This window comes from Nerophis ophidion, linkage group LG17, assembly GCF_033978795.1.
Source record: "Nerophis ophidion isolate RoL-2023_Sa linkage group LG17, RoL_Noph_v1.0, whole genome shotgun sequence".
Classification (NCBI taxonomy): Eukaryota; Metazoa; Chordata; class Actinopteri; order Syngnathiformes; family Syngnathidae; genus Nerophis; species Nerophis ophidion.
The window spans coordinates 34,569,823-34,593,013 of NC_084627.1; the positions used below are offsets into that span (position 1 = coordinate 34,569,823).

Sequence of the window (23,191 nt, forward strand, 5' to 3'; positions counted from 1 at the left end):
TTATGATCCTAGTCAACAATTTAAAAGCAAGAAGTACCAGTATCCGTGTCGGTATCAGCAATATTGGCCCTTTTGTTGCTTGATATCGGATTGATACTAAAATGTACAGTATCACCAATGTCTATTGCCTCCCCTTTATGATTGTTTTATATACAGTGGTACTTCGGTTTTTGTTAGCAATCCACCCTAAAATGCTCGGCTAAGACCAAATCGTGAGAAAACCGAAGTTGTAAATCCAATTAATCTGCGGATTCATCTATAAAGTGTTAATCACAAAAAAGTACACCAACTGAGTCACCAACGTGTGGGAATCTTTTTTTTTACGCCATTCTGTGGTATAATACGCTGGCAGCCTGACTAGTTTGTTAGGCGCAATGTTTGGTCATTTGGTAAAGTATACGAAAACTTGGGCAAAACCGAATCATTTGAAAAGTTGGGCGTACGAAAACCAAAATAAGTAAGTACTTATTGAAAATAAGTATTTATTTACAAAAACCCAAAACCATTTAAGTTGGCACGTTGTGTAGTCGTAAATAAAAACAGAATACAATGATTTGCAAATCCTTTTGAACTTATATTCAATTGAATAGACTGCAAAGACAAGTTATTTAATGTTCAAACCGAGAATCGTTACCTTAGAATTTAATGGCAGCAACACATCTCAAAAAAGTTGGCACAGGGGCATTTTTACCACTGTGTTACATGGCCTTTCCTTTTAACAACACTCAGTAAACGTTTGGGAACTGAGGAGACCAATTTTTTAAGCTTTTAAGGTGGAACTCTTTCCCATTCTTGCTCTTTTACTATGAAGCCACGCTGTTGTAACACGTGGTTTGGTATTGTCTTGCTGAAATAAGCAGGGGCGCCCATGATAACGTTGATTGGATGGCAACACATGTTGCTCCAAAACCTGTATGTACCGTTCAACATTAATGGTGCCTTCACAGACGTGTAAGTTACCCATGCCTTGGGCACTAATACACCCCCATACCATCACAGATGCAGGATTTTCAACTTTGCACCTATAAGGATCTGGATGGTTATTTTTCTCTTAGGGCCGAAGGACACAACGTCCACAATTTCCAAAAACTATTTGAAATGTAGACTCGTCAGACCACAGAAAATGTTTTCACTTTGCATCAGTCCGTGTTCGATGAGCTCAGGTCCAGCGAAGCCGGCTGCGTTTCTGGGTGTTGTTGATGAATGGCTTTCGCTTTGCATAGTAAAGTTTTAACTTGCACTAACAGATGTAGTGACAAACTCTAGTTACTGACAGTGTTTTCTTTGAGTGTTCCTGAGCCCATGTGGGGATATCCTTTACACACTGATGTCGCTTTTTGATGCAGTTCCACCTGAGGGATCGAAGGTCACTGGCATTCAATGTTGGTTTTCTGCCGTGCAGTGATTTCTCCAGATTCTCTGAATTTTTTTTATGATATAACGGACCGTAGATGGTAAAATCCAATTTGTTCACAAAGCGGTGACCCTCGCCCCATCCTTTGTGAATGACAGAGCATTTATTGGAAAATGTGTTTATACCCAATCATGGCACCCACCTGTTCCCAATTAGCCTGTTCACCTCTGGGATCTTCCAAATAAGTGTTTGACACTAAGTTTTCCAGTTTGAACATTAAGTATCTTGTCTTTGCAGTCCATTCAATTGAATATAAGTTGAAAAGGATTTGCAAATCAGTGTATTCTGTTTTTATTTACGATTTGCCTAACATGCCGACTTCACTGATTTTGGGTTTTGTATTTGCAAATGAAACGTTGCCATGTTTAAAATATTTTGAAGGCCACAATACATCCCCATCTGTTTCAGGTGTTACATCGCCACGGCATCCCCGGCCAAGTTTCAGGCTGCTTTGCAGAGAGCTGGGTTGACCTATGACCTACCTGAGGCTATCAGAGCTTTGGACAAGTTAACCCCGCGATACCAAAACCTGGAACGCAGCTTGAACTGGAGCAAAGACTGGGAGCAGAAACTGAGAGAGACAATAGATTCAGTGAGGTCAGCCCGAGAAAACGGACTGACTTATTACAACTGATGTGATTGTAGCAGTGTCCAAACTAGTGATGCGAAATCCATTGTTTTTTGTTAATTAGTGCTCTATCACATAATACATGTCATTATTAATGAATTTCTTTTTTACCATATGAAATTAAAAATAATAATACAAAAATCAAATATGGCCACACTTGGACACCCTTGTTGTACGGGATAAACACGACTTAATTGGAAAAGTTAGCTGGCTATCCTCAGTTGCATCCATTGTTTTAAAACTATGTTGAACTGTATCATCCCTATTTCAATAAAAGGATATCGTATTCGCTCGCTACCCTGAGTACATTTTTGTTTTTCAACAATAATGCCGATCACTACAAAATAATTGAATTGTCATAAGTTTGCTGTGAAGTTTGTTCTCCTGGGATGCAAACGGACTATTCCGGACCAGGCATGAAGGTCGGAACATATTCATTAATCTAACTCAAGAAATCTTGACAGGGCGTGAGGTAAACAAACATAAACAATGGCGTGAAACAAACACAAAACTTGTGGCATTGAAACAAACAGCACAAACTATGGCATGGAACAAACAAAACTTACTTTGACAGGGCATGAAGCGAACAACATGAACTGTGGTATCGCGTGAAAACATGCAATGACGCCAGGCCGACTGACTGGCAAAGACAGGCTTAAATAAGGGTCTCTTGATTAGAGCAGGTGCGTGTCCCAAACACCAGAGGCAGGTGAAACTAAGTCGGCATGGTAACCAAACAAAACAAGGGAGCACAAACAGGAACGAAAAGAGTCCAAAAAATAACAACATAATCCAGACCACAAATCATGACATGAATATCATTAATGTCAAAATAGAACTTCTAGAAAGTCATAAGCCATAGTGATGTCATGAATGTTAACCAAAACTGTGAATAATGACTAAAAATAAAGTTGCATTGATACATTCATTAAATTTACTTTGTGACTCATCAAAATGCATTAATTGATTGATTTTCCTCCCAGACCAACAGCACCCATGCAAACAAAGCAAAGTGAAACAGGAGAGAAAAAAACTAAATGATGTACTTTGTGGTTGTGACTACATGTATTGTCTTAAAGGCCTAGTGAAACCCACTACTACCGACCACGCAGTCTGATAGTTTATATATTAATGATGAAATATTAACATTGCAACACATGCCAATACGGCCGGTTTAGTTTACTAAATTACAGTTTTAAATTTCCCGCGGAGTTTCCTGTTGAAAACGTTACGGAATGATGACACGTGTTTGTGACGTTATTGGTTGGAGGGGACATTTTAGCCCAGCAACACACACGGCTAAAAGTCGTCTCTTTTCATCGCGTAATTACACAGTAATTTGGACATCTGTATTGCTGGATCTTTTGCAATTTGTTCAATTAATAATGGAGACTATAAAGAATAATGCTGTTGGTGGAAAGCGGTGGATTGCAGCTGCCTTTAGCAACCGATACACAGCCGGTGTTTCTTTATTTGTTGTGAAGCTTTAGCGAACATGTTTCTGTACCACATGTCAACCAGCAAGTTTTTGGATGGGAAAATTGTGATATTAAGTCAGCTCTTACATATGCGACCTCCTCCTGCAGCTGTCAAAAAGGCAGCTGTGATCTTGGCTCCTCCATTGGCTTTTCTCAGAGACACTGACGGTCCCCGCAGCCCTCCAACTTTCAGGTATGACTTTAGAATCTCACTAAAACACTATTAACACAATAAGCAGATAAGGGATTTTCCAGAATTATCCTAGTAAATGTGTCTAATAACATCTTAATCGCTCCCACTGCCGCCGCCTGGAGCCGTTGCCTTTTCTTTATTTTCTTTTTTTTCTTTCTTTTAGTGCTTCACTCTTAACTTTCCTCATCCCCAAATCTTTCATCCTCGCTCAAATTAATGAGGAAATCGTTGCTCTCTCGGTCCGAATCGCTCTTGCTGCTGGTAGCATATGATTATAAACAATTTGAGGAGCCCTACAACCCGTGACGTCACGCGCACATCGTCTGCTACTACCGGTACAGGCAAGGCTTTTTTATTAGCGACCAGAAGTCGCGAACTTTATCGTCGATGTTCTCTACTAAATTCTTTCCGCAAAAATATGGCAATATCGCGAAATGAGCAAGTATGACACGTAGAATGGACCTGCTATCCCCGTTTAAATAAGAAAATCTCATTTCAGTAGGCTTTTAACAGTGTAGTACCATTTGTGTGTATAGGGGAGCTGCAACCCTCAAGGTTTGTGGCCTGTCTCACTTGAACCTGTACAAGGCAATATTCAAAGTACATGTACAAATACATGTTTATGTGCATGTACTGTACATGCACATAGATTTAGGATTGTAATTGGCTTCTGAACTGTGTCTGTGTGGACAAACTCACGGATGAAAAATCCTTCACAAATCCAACCTAGTAGAAACACTAACCTTGCCCAGTCAGCAAGAACTGCTAAATTTTGAAAATAAAAATGCAGTCTTGGAACATACACAAAAATATATAAGTTATACAAGTATTATTTTGTTAATGTATGATTCAATATATCATAAACAGTAAACATATAATTTCAATACATATTTTTGTAAATTAATTATGTTTCATACATTACTGTATTTTTTTCTTATTAAATATCTTTAATAATAATCATTAATTTTATTTCAGAATTATTATCACTATGCATTAAACATTTGTATAGTATATTTGTAAAAATGTTTATCTGCATTTATACATATAATAAAACATGCAATCATATACATTTAAGGAAAAAAATACATTTAATTGAAAATGTCAATTATTATAAAGTGTCAGGGCGTGGACTGTAGGGCAGTGGTTCTCAACCTTTTTTCAGTGATGTACCCCCTGTGAACATTTTTTTAATTCAAGTACCCCCTAATCAGAGCAAAGCATTTTTGGTTGAAAAAAAGAGATAAAAAAGTAAAATACAGCACTATGTCATCAGTTTCTGATTTATTAAATTGTATAACAGTACAAAATATTGCTCATTTGTAGTGTTCTTTCTTGAACTATTTTGAAAAAAAAGATACAAAAATAACTAAAAACTCGTTGAAAAATAAACAAGTGATTCAATTATAAATAAAGATTTCTACACATAGAAGTAATCATCAACTTAAAGTGCCGTCTTTGGGGATTGTAATAGAGATCCATCTGGATTTATGAACTTAATTCCAAACATTTCTTCACAAAAACATCAAAATATATGGAACATGTCCACACAAAATCTAGCTGTCAACACTGAACATTGTTGAATTTCTTTTCACAGTTTATGAACTTACACTCATATTTTGTTGAATCATTATTCAATAAATATATTCATAAAGGATTTTTGAATTGTTGCTATTTTTAGAATATATTTAAAAAATCTCACGTACCCCTTGGCATACCTTCAAGTACCCCCAGGAGTACGCGTACCCCCATTTGAGAAAACCACTGCTCTAGGGTGTTTGTTTTCCCGAGATGCAAGAATAGAAGTGGACTTGGCGTGAAGGTATGGACATAATTTAATTATGCTATGAAAAAGGAAAAAAGGATGAAAACAAAAGGCGCGCACAAGGCGGAGAACAAACTTGGCTTTGAAAACAATAAACTAGCACTTGGGCAAAAGCTATGGACATGAAAACAAAAACACTTACTGTGACAGGGAACTAGGCAAAACTCACTCGGCATAGAACTATGGTAGCATGGGTAAAATGGGTAGCAGAAGTCCAACAGAGGTAATATCGTCACACCGACCAACAGAAAAAGAAAGGCTTTAAAGGCCTACTGAAATGACATTTTCTTATTTAAACGGGGATAGCAGGTCCATTTTATGTGTCATACTTGATCATTTCGCGATATTGCCATATTTTTGCTAAAAGGATTTAGTAGAGAACATAGACGATAAAGTTTGCAAATTTTGGTCGCTAACAGAAAAGCCTTGCCTTTACCAAAAGTCGCAGACGATGACGTCACCCGTTGATGGCTCCTCACATCCTCACATTGTTTTAAATGGGAGCCTCCAACAAAAAGAGCTATTCGGACCGAGAAAACGACAATTTCCCCATTAATTTGACCGAGGATGAAAGATTCGTGTTTGAGGATATTGAAAAATAAATCAAATAAAAAAAAAAATGCATTGGGACGGATTCAGATGTTTTTAGACACATTTACTAGGATAATTCTGGGAAATCCCTTATCTTTCTATTGTGTTGCTAGTGTTTTAGTGAGTTTAATATTACCTGATAGTTGGAAGGGTGTGTCCACGGGTGTCTTGACGCCAGTGTCTGATGGAAGTCGACGGCAGCTGTACGGACGGCACAAGCTCAGCTGATCTCCGGTAAGTGGTGACTTTTTACCACAATTTTCTCACCGAAAACTGCTGGTTAACATTTGGTCGGGAACCATGTTCGCTTGACCGCTTTGATCCATAGTAAAGCTTCACCTCTGGGAATTTTAAACAAGGAATCACCGTGTGTTTGTGTGGCTAAAGGCTAAAGCTTCCCAACTCCATCTTTCTACTTTGACTTCTCCATTATTAATTGAACTAATTGCAAAATATTTAGCAACACAGATGTCCAAAATACTGTGTAATTATGCGGTTAAAGCAGACAACTTTTAGCTGTGTGTGTGCACAGCGCTAATATATCCTAACAGTCCGTGACGTCACGCGTACACGTCAGCATTCCGCGACGTTTTCAACAAGAAACTCCCAGGAATTTTGAAATTGTAATTTAGTAAACTAAACCGGATGTATTGGCATGTGTTGCAATGTTAATATTTCATCATTGATATATAAACTATCAGACTGCGTGGTCGGTAGTAGTGGGTTTCAGTAGGCCTTTAAATAACAGTGACATGATTGGTGACAGGTGTGTGAGTCCAAACGTGGAACAGGTGAAACTAATGGGTAACCATGGAAACAAGACAAGGGAGTGAAAAAGCAGGAACTAAAAAGAGTCCAAAAACCAAACAGAACATAACTTAAACAAAACATGATCCCAGACATGACATAAAGGGTAAATGGATTATACTTGTACAGCGGTTTTCTACCTTCGAGATATTCAAAGCGCTTTGACACTAGTTTCACATTCACCCATTCACACACACATTCACACACTGATGGTGGGAGATGCCATGCAAGGCTCTAACCACCAGCCATCAGGAGCAAGGGTGAAGTGTCTTGCCCAAGGACACAACGAACGACTAGGATGGCGTAAGCTGGGATCGAACCGGCAGCCCTCAAGTTGCTGGCACGGCCGCTCTACCACACGAGCCATACAGTACAATGAATTAAACATTTAAAAATGTATGAAATAAAGTTGTGTAATATATACTTTTTATTTTGACCAGTGTACTATCATGCATGTTATTTGACAAACAATAATACGTACAGTACAGGCCAAACGTTTGGACACACCTTCTCATTCGATGCGTTTTCTTTATTTTCATGACTATTTACATCAAGGGTCACCAACCGCGGGCACCAGGTCGCCCGTAAGGACCAGATGAGTCGCCCGCTGGCCTGTTCTAAAAATAGCTCAAATAGCAGCACTTACCAGTGAGCTGCCTCTATTTTTTAAATTGGATTTATTTACTAGCAAGCTGGTCTCGCTTTGCTCGACATTTTTAATTCTAGGAGAGACAAAACTCAAATAGAATTGGAAAATCCAAGAACATATTTTAAAGACTTGGTCTTCACTTGTTTTAATAAATTCATTTATTTTTTTACTTTGCTTCTTAAAACTTTCAGAAGGACAATTTCAGAGAAAAAAATACAATCTTAAAAATGATTTTAGGATTTTTAAACACATATATATTTTTACCTTTTAAATACCTTCCTCTTCTTTCCTGACAATTTAAATCGATGTTCAAGTATCTTTTGTATTTATTGTAAAGAATAATAAATACATTTTAATTTAATTCTTCATTTTAGCTTCTGTTTTTTCGACAAAGAATATTTGTGAAATATTTCTTTAAACCTATTAGGATTAAAAATAAAAAAAAATATTCTGGCAAATCCAGAACATCTGTAGAATCAAATTTAAATCGTATTTCAAAGTAATTTTGAATTTCTTTTAACATTTTTTTCTGGAAAATCTAGAAGAAATAATGATTCGTCTTTGTTAGAAATATAGCTTGGTCCAATTTGTTATATATTCTAACAAAGTGCAGATTGAATTTTAACCTAATTAAAACATGTTATCAAAATTTTAAAATTAATCTTAATCAGGAAAAATTACTAATGATGTTCCATAAATTCTTTTTTTTATTTTTTCAAAAATAATCGAATTAGCTAGTTTTTCTCTTAATTTTTTTCGGTCGAATTTTGAATTTTAAAGAGTCGAAATTGAAGATAAACTATGTTTCAAAATTTAATTTTCATTTTTTTCCTGTTTTCTCCTCTTTTACACCCTTCAATTAAGTGTTATTTTCATTATTTATTCTCTACAAAAAACCTTCCGTAAAAGGAAAAAAAATGTACTGCGGAATGCCCGACAGAAATACCCATTCATATATATATATATATATATATATATATATATATATATATATATATATATATATATATATATATATATATATATATATGTATATATAGATTTATTTATTAAAGGTAAATTGAGCAAATTGTCTATTTCTGGCAATTTATTTAAGTGTGTATCAAACTGGTAGCCCTTCGCATTAATCAGTACCCAAGGGGTAGCTCTTGGTTTCAAAAAGGTTGGTGACCCCTGATTTACATTGTAGATTGTCACTAAAGGCATCAAAAATATGAAAGAACACATGTGGAGTTATGTACTTAACAAAAAAAGGTGAAATAACTGAAAACATGTTTTGTATTCTAGTTTATTCAAAATAGCTACCCTTTGCTCTGATTACTGCTTTGCACACTCTTGGCATTCTCTCGATGAAAGCAATGTCTTTTTCATGGACGCCCCTGCTTATATCAGCAAGACTATGCCAAGCCACATTCTGCATGTGTTACAACAGTGTGGCTTTTTGTAAAAGAGTGCGGGTACTAGACTGGAGTTCAGACCTATCTCCCATTAAAAATGTGTGGTGCATTATGAAGCCTAAAATACGACAACGGAGACCCCGGACTGTTGAACAGCTTAAGCTGTACATCAAGAAAAAGGGGAAAGAATTCCAACTGAAAAGCTTCAAAAATTGGTCTCCTCAGTTCCCTAACGTTTAATGGGTGTTGTTATAAGGAAAGGCCATGTAACACAGTGGTAAATGCCCCTGTGGCACTGTTCCAACTTTTTTGCTGCCATTAAATTCTAAGTTAAAGTGTGAATGTTGTCTGTCTGTCTGTGTTGGCCCTGCGATGAGGTGGCGACTTGTCCAGGGTATACGCAACATTCCGCCCGATTGTAGCTGAGATAGGCGCCAGCGTCTCCCGTGACCCATAAAGGGAATAAGCGGTAGAAAATGGATGGATGAATGATTATTTGCAACAACAAAAATAGTTTCTCAGTTCAAACTTATATAACATATTTATGGATAGTTAAGATATAACACAACAAAAAGTGGCAGTATAATTGGAATAAGGAAACAGAAGGTTGGGAGTGTTATGAGGGAATATAAATTGGAAGGAATAAGTAATTATTACTATGAAGTTAGCACATACATATCTAAATGGTTCAATTTACTATTTAGATACTGTATGTATGTTGAATAAATATCTGGGTTGAATGAAAAAATATAGAGCAGGCCTGAGCAATTATTTTGACTCGGGGGGCAAATTTAGAGAAAAAAATGTGTCTGGGGGCTGATATGTCTATTTTTAGGAAAACTAATACAAAACCTCGCAATAAAGTCTGATTGAATGCCAAAAATGTTATGACAGTCCGCCTTAAACGGAATGGAATTTAATTGTTTTCTATGAACGATAAAACCCTGAAAATTGAGACCATATGAACGTCACACCCCCTCTCAATAGACATATTTTACAATCAAGCCAAATGCAACAAACACGGCGAAATATCAACATGAAGGGTTAAAAAAAAGAAAATATCTCCAATCTGACATATGTGATACATCACTAAGCTTTAGAACTTTCTTGTAAAAATCTCCTTCCACGTTTGTCCCTGACACCCACATTTCAGGCTGGTCGCTCTGGAAACACTCTGTGGAAACAAACCACACCCAAACTGCTCGGTGCCTTGTCTGAGCTGCTGTGACGTAGATTACCATCGTAACTGGTAGGGTTGTACAGAGGTATTAATATAGTACCGCAATACTAATGAATCATATTCGGTACCATACCGCCTCTGAAAAGTACTGGCCCGCCCCACCCTAAGATTTTTTGTTAAAATAAAGCCCAATAATGCAATTTTTTCTGGTCCTTTTTATTTAGAAAAGTATCAAACTAATATTGGTATCAGGAAAACACTAGTCACTAAAATATGATGCAAAAGCGCAGATTCCAACCATTGAAATATGTTGTATAATTCATTAGAAAACATGACTGCACATCAAGTGCCCCAAGTGGAGGAGTTCAAGTACCTAGGAGTCTTGTTCACGAGTGGGGGAAGAGTGGATCGTGAGATCGACAGGCGGATCGGTGCGGCGTCTTCAGTAATGCGGACGTTGTATCGATCCGTTGTGGTGAAGGCGCTGAGCCGGAAGGCAAAGCTCTCATTTGACCGGTCGATCTACGTTCCCATCCTCACCTATGGTCATGAGCTTTGGGTCATGACCGAAAGGATAAGATCATGGGTACAAGCGGCCGAAAGAGTTTCCTCCGCCGGGTGGCAGGTCTCTCCCTCAGAGATAGGGTGAGAAGCTCTGCCATCCGGGAGGAGCTCAACGTAAAGCCGCTGCTCCTCCACTTCGAGAGGAGCCTGATGAGGTGGTTCGGGCATCTGGTCAGGATGCCACCCGAACGCCTCCCTAGGGATGTGTTTAGGGCACGTCCAGCTGGTAGGAGGCCACGGGGAAGACCCAGGACACGTTGGGAAGACTATGTCTCCCGGCTGGCCTGGGAACGCCTCGGGATCCCCCGGGAAGAGCTAGACGAAGTGGCTGGAGATAGGGAAGTCTGGGCTTCCCTGCTTAGGCTGCTGCCCCCGCGACCCGACCTCGGATAAGCGGAAGATGATGGATGGATGGATGGACTGCACATCATAATGGCAGCTACACTTTCCATCTTAAATATCTAAAAAAAATATGGGAATGTCCGGCGGGCCAGATTGAAAAGCTTAACGGGCCGCAAGTGGCCCCCGGGCCTTAAAGGCCTACTGAAATGAGATGTTCTTATTCAAACAGGGATAGCAGGTCCATTCTATGTGTCATACTTGATCATTTCGCGATATTGCCATATTTTTGTTAAAAGGATTTAGTAGAGAACATCTACGATAAAGTTCGCAACTTTTGGTCGCTAATAAAAAAAGCCTTGTCTTTACCGGAAGTAGCAGACGATGACATCGCCGGTGTGAGGGCTCCTCACATCCTCACATTGTTTATAATGTGAGCCTCCAGCATCAAGAGCTATTCGGACCGAAAAAGCGACAATTTCCCCATTAATTTGAGCGAGGATGAAAGATTTGTGGATTATAGTGTGGATGATATTGATAGTAAAGGACAAGAAAAAAATTAAGTTAAAAAAAAAAGCGATTGCATTGGGAGCGATTCAGATGTTGTTAGACACATTTACTTGGATAATTCTAGAAAATCCCTTATCTTTCTATTGTGTTGCTAGTGTTTTAGTGAGATTAAAGAGTACTTGATAGTCGGAGGGGTGTGTCCATGAGTGTGTTGACACCAGTCTCTGTGGGATGTTACGGCAGCTGCACGGACGGCGCAAGCTCCCCTGATCTCCCGTAAGAGGCGACTTTTTACCACAATTTTCTCACCGAAACCTGCTGGTTGATATTTGGTCGGGATTCATGTTCGCTTGACCGCTCTGATTCATAGTAAAGCTTCACCTCCGGGAATTTTAAACAAGGAAACACCGTGTGTTTGGGTGGCTAAAGGCTAAAGCTTCCCACCTCCATCTTTCTACTTTGACTTCTCCAATATTAATTGAACTAATTGCAAAAGATTCAGCAACACAGATGTCCAGAATACTGTGTAATTGCACGATGAAAAGAGACGACTTTTAGCCGCATATGGTGCTGGGCTAATATGTCCCCTCTAACCAATAACGTCACAAACACGAGTCATCATTCCGCGAAGTTTTCAAGAGGAAACTCCGCATGAAATTTAAAATCGTAATTTAGTAAACCAAAAAGGCCGTATTGGCACGTGTTGCAATGTTAATATTTCATCATTGATATATAAACTATCAGACTGCGTGGTCGGTAGTAGTGGGTTTCAGTAGGCCTAGTTCCTTGAATTGTCGCAGGGGATATAGTATGCGCCTGCCTTGAATTACTGCCGGGTCAAACTCGCTTCCCAAAATAATTAGCGCATGCTTAGTATTACCGCCTGGTCAAACTCGTGACGTCACGAGTGACACTTCCCCTGTCATCATTTTCAAAATGGATGAGGCTGATTTCAAAACCGGTAATTTGAAATCGCATAAAGGGAAGAAGATTCAGAGCTATACCGTAGGATTTAAGGTCCAAGCTTACATCACACTCAAATTTTACTGCATGCCTTTGGTAAGTGAGTGAGAAGAGGTTTTAAATAATTAGCGCCCCGGCGGCAATTCAAGGAAATACGGTAGTTGTGTTTTTAATCAAACTAGTTTGTGAACAATTTAACAATATCCATAATATAATACAATTATTTCCTTGTACTTGACTTTATTTTGGTCTAACAATTTATTACTTTTTTTTTTTTACACTGGAAGAAGTGTCCATAATGAAACTACAGTGCTGCTTGAAGGATAGGGTAGACTTTATTCAAATTATGAATTATGTAGTTGCATCAAAGACACAAAAAGTCCACAAAAAATGAGATTAAAAAAACCAAATGAAGGCCTTTAAAGGCCTACTGAAACCCACTACTACCGACCACGCAGTCTGATAGTTTATATATCAATGATGAAATATTAACATTGCAACACATGCCAATACGGCCTTTTTGGTTTACTAAATTACAATTTTAAATTTCCCGCAAAGTGTGCTGTTGAAAACGTCGCGGAATGCTGACGTGTACGCGTGACATCACAGACTGTTAGGAAATATTAGCGCTGCACACACACACAGCTAAAAGTCGTCTGCTTTAACCGCATAATTACACAGTATTTTGGACATCTGTGTTGCTGAATCTTTTGCAATTTGTTCAATTAATAATGGAGAAGTCAAAGTAGAAAGATGGAGTTGGGAAGCTTTAGCCTTTAGCCACACAAACACATGGTGATTCCTTGTTTAAAATTCCCAGAGGTGAAACTTTACTATGAATCAGAGCGGTCAAGCGAACATGAATCCCGACCAAATATCAACCAGCAGTTTTTGGTGAGAAAATTGTGGTAAAAAGTGGCCACTTACCGGAGATCAGCTGAGCTTGTGCCGTCCATACAGCTGCCGTCGACTTCCATCAGACACTGGCCTCAAGACACCCGTGGACACACCCCTCCGACTATCAGGTACTGTTAAACTCACTAAAACACTAGCAACACAATAGAAAGATAAAGGATTTCCCAGAATTATCCTAGTAATTGTGTCTAAAAACATCTGAATCCGTCCCAATGCAATCACGTTTTTTTTTTTTCTAGTCCGTCGCTATCAATATCCTCAAACACAAATCTTTCATCCTCGCTCAAATTAATGGGGAAATTGTCGTTTTCTCGGTCCGGATATTTATTTTTGTTGGAGGCTCCGATTAAAACAATGTGAGGAGGTGAGGAGACGTCAACGGGTGACGTCATCGTCTGCGACTCCCGGTAAAGGCAGGGCTTTTCTGTTAGCGACCAAAAGTTGCAAACTTTATCGTGGATGTTCTCTACTACATCCTTTCAGCAAAAATATGGCAATATCGCGAAATGATCAAGTATGAAACATAGAATGGACCTGCTATCCCTGTTCAAATAAGAAAATCTCCTTTCAGTAGGCCTGTTTCAATCTGACCCGCCGGACATTGCCATATTATTTTTAGATCTTTAATTTGCCCCGGTCTGATATAGAGGGTCCTACCTCGGTCCACACTCCATATCAAAAGGTGGCGGTAATGCACTTTACAAAGCTGCTTGCCAACTGCCACAAAAACAGAAAAGAAGAAGAACAAAAACAAACAACGTCGGTCTTGCTTTTTTCGAGCACCCGTGAATGCAACCCGGGATTTGACACCATTGACAGCCAACATGGCGCTCGCGACGTAGAGCCGGTCAGTCAACATCTCGCCGCCCCGCGGCCTCTGCTTTATTGTCAGCTGTCAGGAGAGAACCCAGCTCGGGGAAGACTAAAAGGAAAGTGACTGCGAAGAGCTGTCGGCCTTTTTCACCTTACCTAGCTTTTTCTCCGGCTGCTGTGGCTAAGCGAGAGAGACAGTGGCCAATTGTTCACAAACAAGTGACGGCGGTGGAGCGCATGGACGCAGTTTGGACTTCCGTACCTCAAGCGATATGGTAAACATGCCTTTTTCTTCAACTAAATGTTGTTTAAAATGTCACCCATAAGGACATTTAGCCCTCGGGGTGTAGCAGTTAACGAAGAGGCAGTCATTAGTTTTTAGGACAAAGGCCAGAGATGTTTATATTTTTGATATTTTTCTTTTCGATTAAGTTGCTCGAACTCAAATTAACTAATGCAGATTTTCCAACGTGAAGATGTTCTCCTAAATACGATTGTGAAGTTGTTGTTAAAGAGAAAGGTTAAAGAAGTTTACAAGCTGATGATGTTTTAAAAATATATTTTTTGTTGTGTCAACTGAACTGCACACTGATTATCGCCCAGTATTGTTTGCCGGTGTAAATGATGACGTCACCATTCGGACTTCCTTGCTTGGCCTTTATTGTTGTAGCAACTAGGGGTGGACTATACTGCAAATGTCGGTGTCGATCCGATACCAAATATATAGAAGAGACTGTATTGTTGAAAGACATACTTGCCAACCTTGAGACCTCCGAGTTTGGGGGGTGGGGTGCGTGGTTGGTGGGCGAGGGCGTGGTTGGGGGCGTGGTTAAGAGGGGAGTAGTATATTTACAGTTTGTGTGTGCGCTGTTGTGCACTGCACTTTCTAAAGTAGATGTTATTGTCACAAATGCTTAATTGATTGATTGAAACTTTTTTTAGTAGATAGATATACTGAACACTAAAGGGTAACACTGCAATAAGTTGCTCAACTTGTTTAAGTCGGGGTCCGGCCCTGCAATGAGGTGGCGACTTGTCCAGGGTGTACACCGCCTTCCGCCCGATTGTAGCTGACACCCTCAAGTTGCTGGCACGGCCACTCTACCAACCGAGCTATACCGCCTGAATGTGTCTTCAATTTGTTTGTCACGATTATAATCAGAATAAAACACAGGACAAAACATTATTTAGGCAAAGCAATATAGTTGTGTTTATCAAATTTGTTTGTGAACAATTTAACAATATCCATAATATAATACAATTATTTCCCTGTACTTGACTTTATTTTGGTCAAACAATTTCTTACTTTTTTTTTTTAAATAGTTTTCTACACTGGAAGGAGTGTCGATAATGAGACTACAGTGCTGCTTGAAGGATAGGGTGGACTTTATTCAAATTATGAATTATGTGGTTGCAATGAAGACACAAACAGTCCACAAAAACTGAGGTTAAATAACCCCAAATGAAAACAATAGGGAAACATCTTAGAACACAAAGGACATAAGACATTAAGAGCACAAAGCTGATGCAACCAGCTGCCACTTGAGCGGCGCTTTTTCACACAACAACAAAAACCAAAAACATGAGCAATGAATAATACATGTTGCACACATACGATGGCACCATATAGACAAACAAAAAAGCAAAACCAAAACACCCTTTCAACACCCAGTTACACCGTGGTTACCTCCGCACCTCGGTTTCCATTTGTAATCTGTTCTTAAAAAGGTCCGTGAGACTGAATCGTGCGAAAACTGAAGCACTTTTTAGGTAACACTTAAGTATGGGGAACATATTCACCATTAATTAGTTGCTTATTAAATTAACAAAGGCTTAATTTAGAGTTATTTGGACACTAGGGTACATATAAGGGTGCGGGGTCACCCATATCTGCGGTCCTCTCCAAGGTTTCTCATTGTCATCCCACCGGGTGGAGGTTTTCCTTGCTCTGATGTGGGATCAGAACCGAGGATGCTGTTGTGGCTTGTGCAGCCCTTTGAGACACTTGTGGTTTAGGGCTATATAAATAAACATTGATTGATTGATTGAGGGTTAGGATTACTAATAAGCAATAATTCTGAGGTTATTAAAGGACGACCCTTAGTTAATGGCTTGCTGGTTGTATAATAAGGCCATGCAGAGTGAGGCATTAATCAGTACTTAATAATGACTAATTAAGAGCCAACATGTTACTAATTTGCATGTTAATAACCAACTAATTAATGGTGAATATGTGTTTTCCCTACTAAAGTGTTACTATTTTTTTCCTATTAGAAATAACATATATCTAATGAATCAGTTTGTTTTTTTAACAAATATCCATTCACTTTAGGAAATTATGGTCCCTAATTGCAGTAGTTTAAATATTCACAAGTTCGATCAAATTGTACCACTGAGTTACAAGTAGTTAGGATCCAAACCAGGTTTATTTTAGTATTAAAGTGAAAGCCGAAGGTTTAAGTGATGTGGGAACATGACAGCTGTCACTAAAGAATTTGATTCTATAGGGGTATAATGGCTACATTGCGGTTTAGTACAGGAAGCGAACCAAATGCTGATAAAAACAACACACGGCTTTCTTTTTTCTGTGCGTTCTAAATAGTGAACAACTACTAGCAAGAGGTGGCTAACATAGCAGTTAAAGAACAGACAACCAAATTACACAGCTATGGCGACTATGTATACAACTGAAGCACTTTGTGCTACATGTATCAGAATCAATGTCATGGTGACTTTTACGATGGACAGTTTTCTGTCTGGTCCAGCTGGCCTGGTGCCTCTTTTATAGTTAATATTGGTTTGGTGTAAGAAAAAGGTTTCTACCACTGCAGGTGCAGGGTTTGTTGTCACAAACAATTTTTTATTTGTTTTGATGCAGTCTCTTGGAGTAGTGTCCTAACCACATTTCAATTGATGTAAGACTGTGTGCCACTCAGTGAAGCAAGAGCACTCAATTTCTGTCGGCATGCCTTGACAAGCTTCAGATTTGCGGCACCAAGTCATGCTGGTACGGACTCTCTCGGTTCCCTGTCTCCTCTGACGTTTAACCCTCTTCCTCACCAAAGTACACCATTATCATCCCTCACAAACTCTGCCATGATTAGTGATGCTGTTGTTGTTGATGGAAGTAGCGTTCATAACTATAATTAATGCTAATTAAAATCAAAATCAGAACAGTTTTAGGGACGGCATGGCGCGGTTGGGAGAGTGGCCGTGCCAGCAACCTGAGGGTTCCTGGTTCAATCCCCAGCTTCTACCAAGCTATTCACATCCGTTGTGTCCTTGAGCAAGACACTTCACCCGGATGGGTCGTGGTTAGGGCCTTGCATGGCAGCTCCCGCCATCAGTGTGTGAATGTGTGTGGGAATGGATGAATGTGGAAATAGTGTCAAAGCGCTTTGAGTACCTGAAGGTAGAAAAAACGCTTTACATAACCCATTTACCATTTTATTGCCATTGTTTGAGAACGGGTTCACAAACTAGGAATTTTTCTTGGTACAATCGTGCAACATAAAACACAAATAACGCGTAATAGGTAATAAATAATAAAAATGAGCTGTGTTGAATTCTAAAAATGAGCTGTAACTGAGCTATCAATAACAAGATCTGAAAAAATCATAGTTTGTGAACCCGTTCTCAAACAATGGCAATAAAACAATTCTGATTCTGATTTAAATTACCGTTAATTATAGGTATGAACGTTACTTCCTATAATTAATGGTTATTAAAATCAGACTAAATGATTAAATGACCGAATTTCTCTAGGTATTACATTTTATCATGAATGTGCCTGTACATACTTACAGTATGTATATAAACCGTTGTTGGAAATTTTTTTAGAGGACTTTATAAGTTAACTTGGTTAACGCCAAAACACTCGTAATGTTAGCTGCTTCTTGTTCGCAATTTCTTAGTTTTGAACGCACAGAAAAGGGAAAGACGGGTTCTTCTGTCATAAGTATCTCTAATGATGGTCAAAACAAAAAGTGAAGTTCCTCTTTTAGAAATGTTTATTTGCCTTTTTATTAGCCTATTAGATTACAAATTACATGACATCACACTACCCCTATATGAATATAATATTGAGAACAATATTGTTTGTTTTATAAACATGAAGGCTCTGTACCAATGCTGTTTTTTTAATTTAAAATGTAAAATCGTTGACTATTGTTGTTGTTTATGAGCATATTTAAAAGCACAGATGGCAAAGCAGCTCTCTTTAAACAACTTTGTTTAATATTCTCTAAAGGTTTTGCTATTACAGCCTCAAATAGAGCAACATAATCATGTGGTCCTTGATGTTCAAGGACAACACGGCCAATCAGCAGCTAACTTGACTAACTAATCTTGGCAGTTGTTGACATGTCATTGTTTTTTATTTTTTCCCACATTATTTTGCAGGTAAAGTAAAATCCTCTGTGAAGCACCCTCTCACCGGCACCATCCTCATTTGGTGCTGATGTCATCAACACCAGCCAAGCCCTGCGGCACCCTGCTCTGTCCTGAGTCTGGACTTTCAGCCGCAATGGACTCTCTGTCCATGTCTTCCCTTTTATCTGGGGAGTTTGACAAGGACGGGGTCCAAGGAAGTGAAGGAGGGGAAGACGAGGACGATCTGGGAGACCTAGAAGTGAACCCTTATGATGGCCTGCCTTTTTCTTCACGCTACTACGTCCTTTTACAGGAGAGGCAAAGGCTTCCTATATGGACGCTCAGGCAAAATCTGCTGGAGCACTTGGAGAACCACAACATGGTGTTGGTCAGCACACGTAGTGGAGATGGAAAAAGCACCCAGGTATATATATTTTACATACTAAATATTGACTTACTAAGACAAAATAATGACTAAGTCAAATGAATGATTTACTGTAAATAAGCTATTGCAATGAGCATTTGAAAAAAAGAGTTAAAAGTGGGGCCACATGCTGATATATGCTCAACTCATCATGCTTAAATTATTGCAGGATTTGGGAAGCCTGTAGTTGATTTTTATTATGTAAATGTTATATTTGTATTAACATGTGATGCAGGGACCCTGCCATTCAAAACTAGGCTGTTACATTACTAATGATTAATGTAACTATAGCTGAAAAAAATAGTACACTAGTAATAGGAGAGACTATTCATCCCTGAACACCATGGAGTTCATGTAAGCTTTATGATGCACTTACATTATTATATCAACTATCAGAAACAGAAACTCTTCATTTAACATAATGTCAATGGGCTCATAGTTATGTTACTAGTAGTTGACTGTGAGGTGTTTATTATAATTTGGGGAGAGTCCGCTGCAGTATGCTCACCTGCTAAACACCTTTCTGCTTACTCGACCGTCTCTCCTCTCTGCCTGCCTCTGCCTTGAGCACTGACGCCATGTACTCTGAATACTCACTGCTGACTGCCTGTTACCGCTCTGAATACGCACTGCTGATTGGCTGTTACATGCGCTCTGAATACGCAGTGCTGATTGGCTGTTACCGCTCTGCGTGTAACCAATCAGGTGGTTCTGTGGGTGGGACAATGCTGGGTGTTGCAGAGAAGCACTGACAGAGGCAATACGAAGCATAGCAGCTTGTTAAGACTTTAGTTTAGCACCAAATGATAATATAAATACATTTAATAAAGTCAAATACAAATAAGGCAACAAGAAAAGTATTCTACACTTCACCTTTGTAAAGTAAATCTGAACAGCCGATATGAGCATCTACATCAACTATATAATTTGGCTGAGAAGCTGGACAGGACAAAAAAAAAAATATATATATATATATATATATTTTTTTTTAAGACTTTAGTTTTGGTGGTGGCTCTTTGTTGTTGAGGCGGCCGCCTTAACAACAAAGCGCTGCAGAAACCCTGATTCTATAAACTGGAGATACATGGAATTTGAATAATATGGAGTTAAACTGTATACTCACACTGTTATTAATAATCTCATCCTCGCGCCACCCCTTTGTTGTAAGAATGTTGCTGTCAGTAGGTCATTTATTGGATCACAATTATTTATTTTACACCATTTGTGCAACAATGGCTCATGCCTTTTTACCACCGATAATGTAAACCTGAGCTTACAGATACAATAAGGATGTGGAAAAAAAGTAACTAAACACATCATTTTATGTTGTTTTGTATTCACAACACATTCCAAAAAAATTATTAGAACGAGGGGTCCACGATACTTATCGGGCACATATGAGGAAATATAGCTGGGGAAAAAAAACGCTTTATTCAGGCAAGATTACCCGTAGTGTGCTGTAGGTGTGTTATTGTGAGCAAATCAAGCGCTGCTTTACCCCTACATGTCGTAAACTCTCTCTGAGCTCATTGTAAACAAACATGGCTTCAGTCGTGTGGGACTTCACCGTTTCAGAGGAAGATTTTTTGCGCGCTATTTACACCAAATATTCTGCAAAGGAGGGAGAAAACATAACACCTTTAAAGGGGAACTGCACTTTTTGGGCAATTTTTTCATTCACAATCATTTTCAAAGACATGACGACAATTAAAAAAAAAAAAATGCATTCTAGATATTAAATAAACATCTGCTTACAGTAGAGCCAATGGGAGGTCTACTATTCCGCCCATAAAATCAGATAAATAACTATTCAAAAAGTGCCAGTGATATTCCATTTACATTTCATGATTTAAATATTATCCAAGTAGTGGTATTGTTATTATAAGCCCTAACAAAGACAAACTATTTGGTCACTTCCTATGTGCCGATGTTTACATCATCGAGTGGTCTGCTGCTTTCCCGCTTCCCTGCTCTCTGTAAGTATGTTTTGTGCATCTCACTTGGACAGAAGTTGGCTGGTGATATAATCCAACAAGTTGGGACACTTTGATCACCGCTTAGGACCTGTAACTGGCGAGAACGACACAAAAAGCACTTTGTTGACCTAAATTTAGCGATTATACATTTTCACTATGACGTCACTTGATTGACATGCACGGCACCCGAGGATCTTGTAAGATGACACTGGCTGCTGCAAGCTCATTAATAGGAAAAAAATGCCCGGCAGGAAGGTGAGAACCACTTATATCAATGGCTTGTTGAAAATTATGAGAGCAGTCATAACCGCCCATGTAATGTAAAATAATGCAATTGAATTCACTGAATTTTGTAACAAATTCCCACTTTTTCATTTGTGTTTTTTCTTTAACAATGTATGTTTTACATGCTACTTGTCTTATCTGTGTATTTTTAGCCTTGTTTTCCGTGTTTAATAATGATTGTATTTGTCTTAAAGCACAGGTCAAAATTGGAAACCATAAATAATGAAGCATTCAATGCAATGTCAATAACGCTTTCTATTCAAATCTAATCTAAACTTGACTCATGTTTTCCATGAGTCAAGTCCAGTCAGCTGCCCGCCTGTGGGTCGCAAATCTCAAGACGTTCCACATTGTTATCATTCAGCAGCTGTTATGTACCATGAATGGGCAGGACCAATTTGATTTGTTACTGCTCCCCTGGAAGGACATAATAAACTGTTTGTGGTTCCATTCATTACATTACAAGTCCCCTTCTCACGTGGTCATGCGCGGATTCGCGAGATCTCATAAAAATCTTTGCTGCAGCACAATGTAGCCGCAACTGTGCTTCACACAACTGGGGGAATTGGCAGACGGCGGATTGCAGAGACGTTCTGTGACTGCGCTGTTAAGCAGCCGTTAAGACATCCAGTGGAAATTTGTGTTTCTACTTCCTTCTATTGGTAATATATTTTGTTTTCTTCTTCCTCCTATTGGTAATATACAGTGGGGCAAAAGAGTATTTAGTCAGCCACCGATTGTGCAAGTTCTCCCACTTAAAATGATGACAGAGGTCTGTAATTTTCACCATAGGTACACTTCAACTGTGAGAGACAGAATGTGAAAAAAAATCCAGGAATTCACCTTGTAGGAATTTTAAAGAATTTATTTGTAAATTATGGTGAAAAATAAATATTTGGTCAACCATTCAAAGCTCTCACGATACATGGCCCCATTCATTCTTTCCTTAACACGGATCAATCGTCCTGTCCCCTTAGCAAAAAAACAGCCCCAAAGCATGATGTTTCCACCCCCATGCTTCACAGTAGGTGTTGGGGTTCTTGGGATGCAACTCAGTATTCTTCTTCCTCTAAACACGACGATTTGCGTTTATACCAAAATGGATACATGGATGATACAGCAGAGGATTGGGAGAATGTCATGTGGTCAGATGAAACCAAAATATAACTTGTTGGTATAAACTCAACTCGTCGTGTCTGGAGGAAGAAGAATACTGAGGGACAAGCGGTAGTAAATGGATGGATGGATGTTGTAATTATATGTATGTTCGGAAAAAAACCTCAAACCATAATATATTATATGTTCTCTTCTTCATATCTCCTTTCAGGTTCCACAATGGTGTGTGGAGTATGCTTTGTCCTATGACTTTTCTCACGGCAAGGTGTGCTGTTCTCAGCCTCATTCAGTGGCAGCAGTGAGTTTGGCTCTTCGTGTGGCGGATGAGATGGACCTCAGCCTGGGTCTGGAGGTGGGCTACAGGGTGGCTCATGATGACAGCTGTACACCCGACACCTTGCTCAGGTCAGAACAATGGATAATGGTTGCATACTAATCGTATTGTTTGTGTATATATATATATATATATATATATATATATATATATATATATATATATATAATATATAGAAACCCTGTTTCCATATGAGTTGGGAAATTGTGTTACCCGTATTCAAAGGAATATGCTACAAAGACAACATATTTGATGTTCAAACTGATAAACATTTTTTTTTTTGCCAAATAATCATTAACTTTAGAATTTGATGCCAGCAACACATGACAAAGAAGTTGGGAAAGGTGGCAATAAATACTGATAAAGTTGAGGAATGCTCATCAAACACTTATTTGGAGCATCCCACAGGTGTGCAGGCTAAT

General features: G+C 38.8%; 2 protein-coding genes across 2 annotated transcripts in view; both read left to right on the top strand.

Annotated features, from left to right (window-relative positions):
- The window catches only part of thnsl2 (threonine synthase-like 2), a 78,537-nt gene extending 76,198 nt beyond the window's left edge, over nt 1-2,339 (top strand). Inside the window, exon 9 of the mRNA XM_061876797.1 lies at nt 1,823-2,339. Within this exon, the coding sequence (XP_061732781.1) occupies nt 1,823-2,048 (226 nt within the window). The 3' untranslated portion in view covers nt 2,049-2,339. The remainder of the gene's footprint in view (nt 1-1,822) is intronic.
- Nucleotides 2,340-14,216: 11,877 nt separating this feature from the next.
- Nucleotides 14,217-23,191, top strand: part of dqx1 (DEAQ box RNA-dependent ATPase 1) — a 48,254-nt gene continuing 39,279 nt past the window's right edge. Inside the window, exons 1-3 of the mRNA XM_061876798.1 lie at nt 14,217-14,538; nt 18,665-19,058; nt 22,647-22,840. Of these exons, the coding sequence (XP_061732782.1) occupies nt 18,723-19,058; nt 22,647-22,840 (530 nt within the window). The 5' untranslated portion in view covers nt 14,217-14,538; nt 18,665-18,722. The remainder of the gene's footprint in view (nt 14,539-18,664; nt 19,059-22,646; nt 22,841-23,191) is intronic.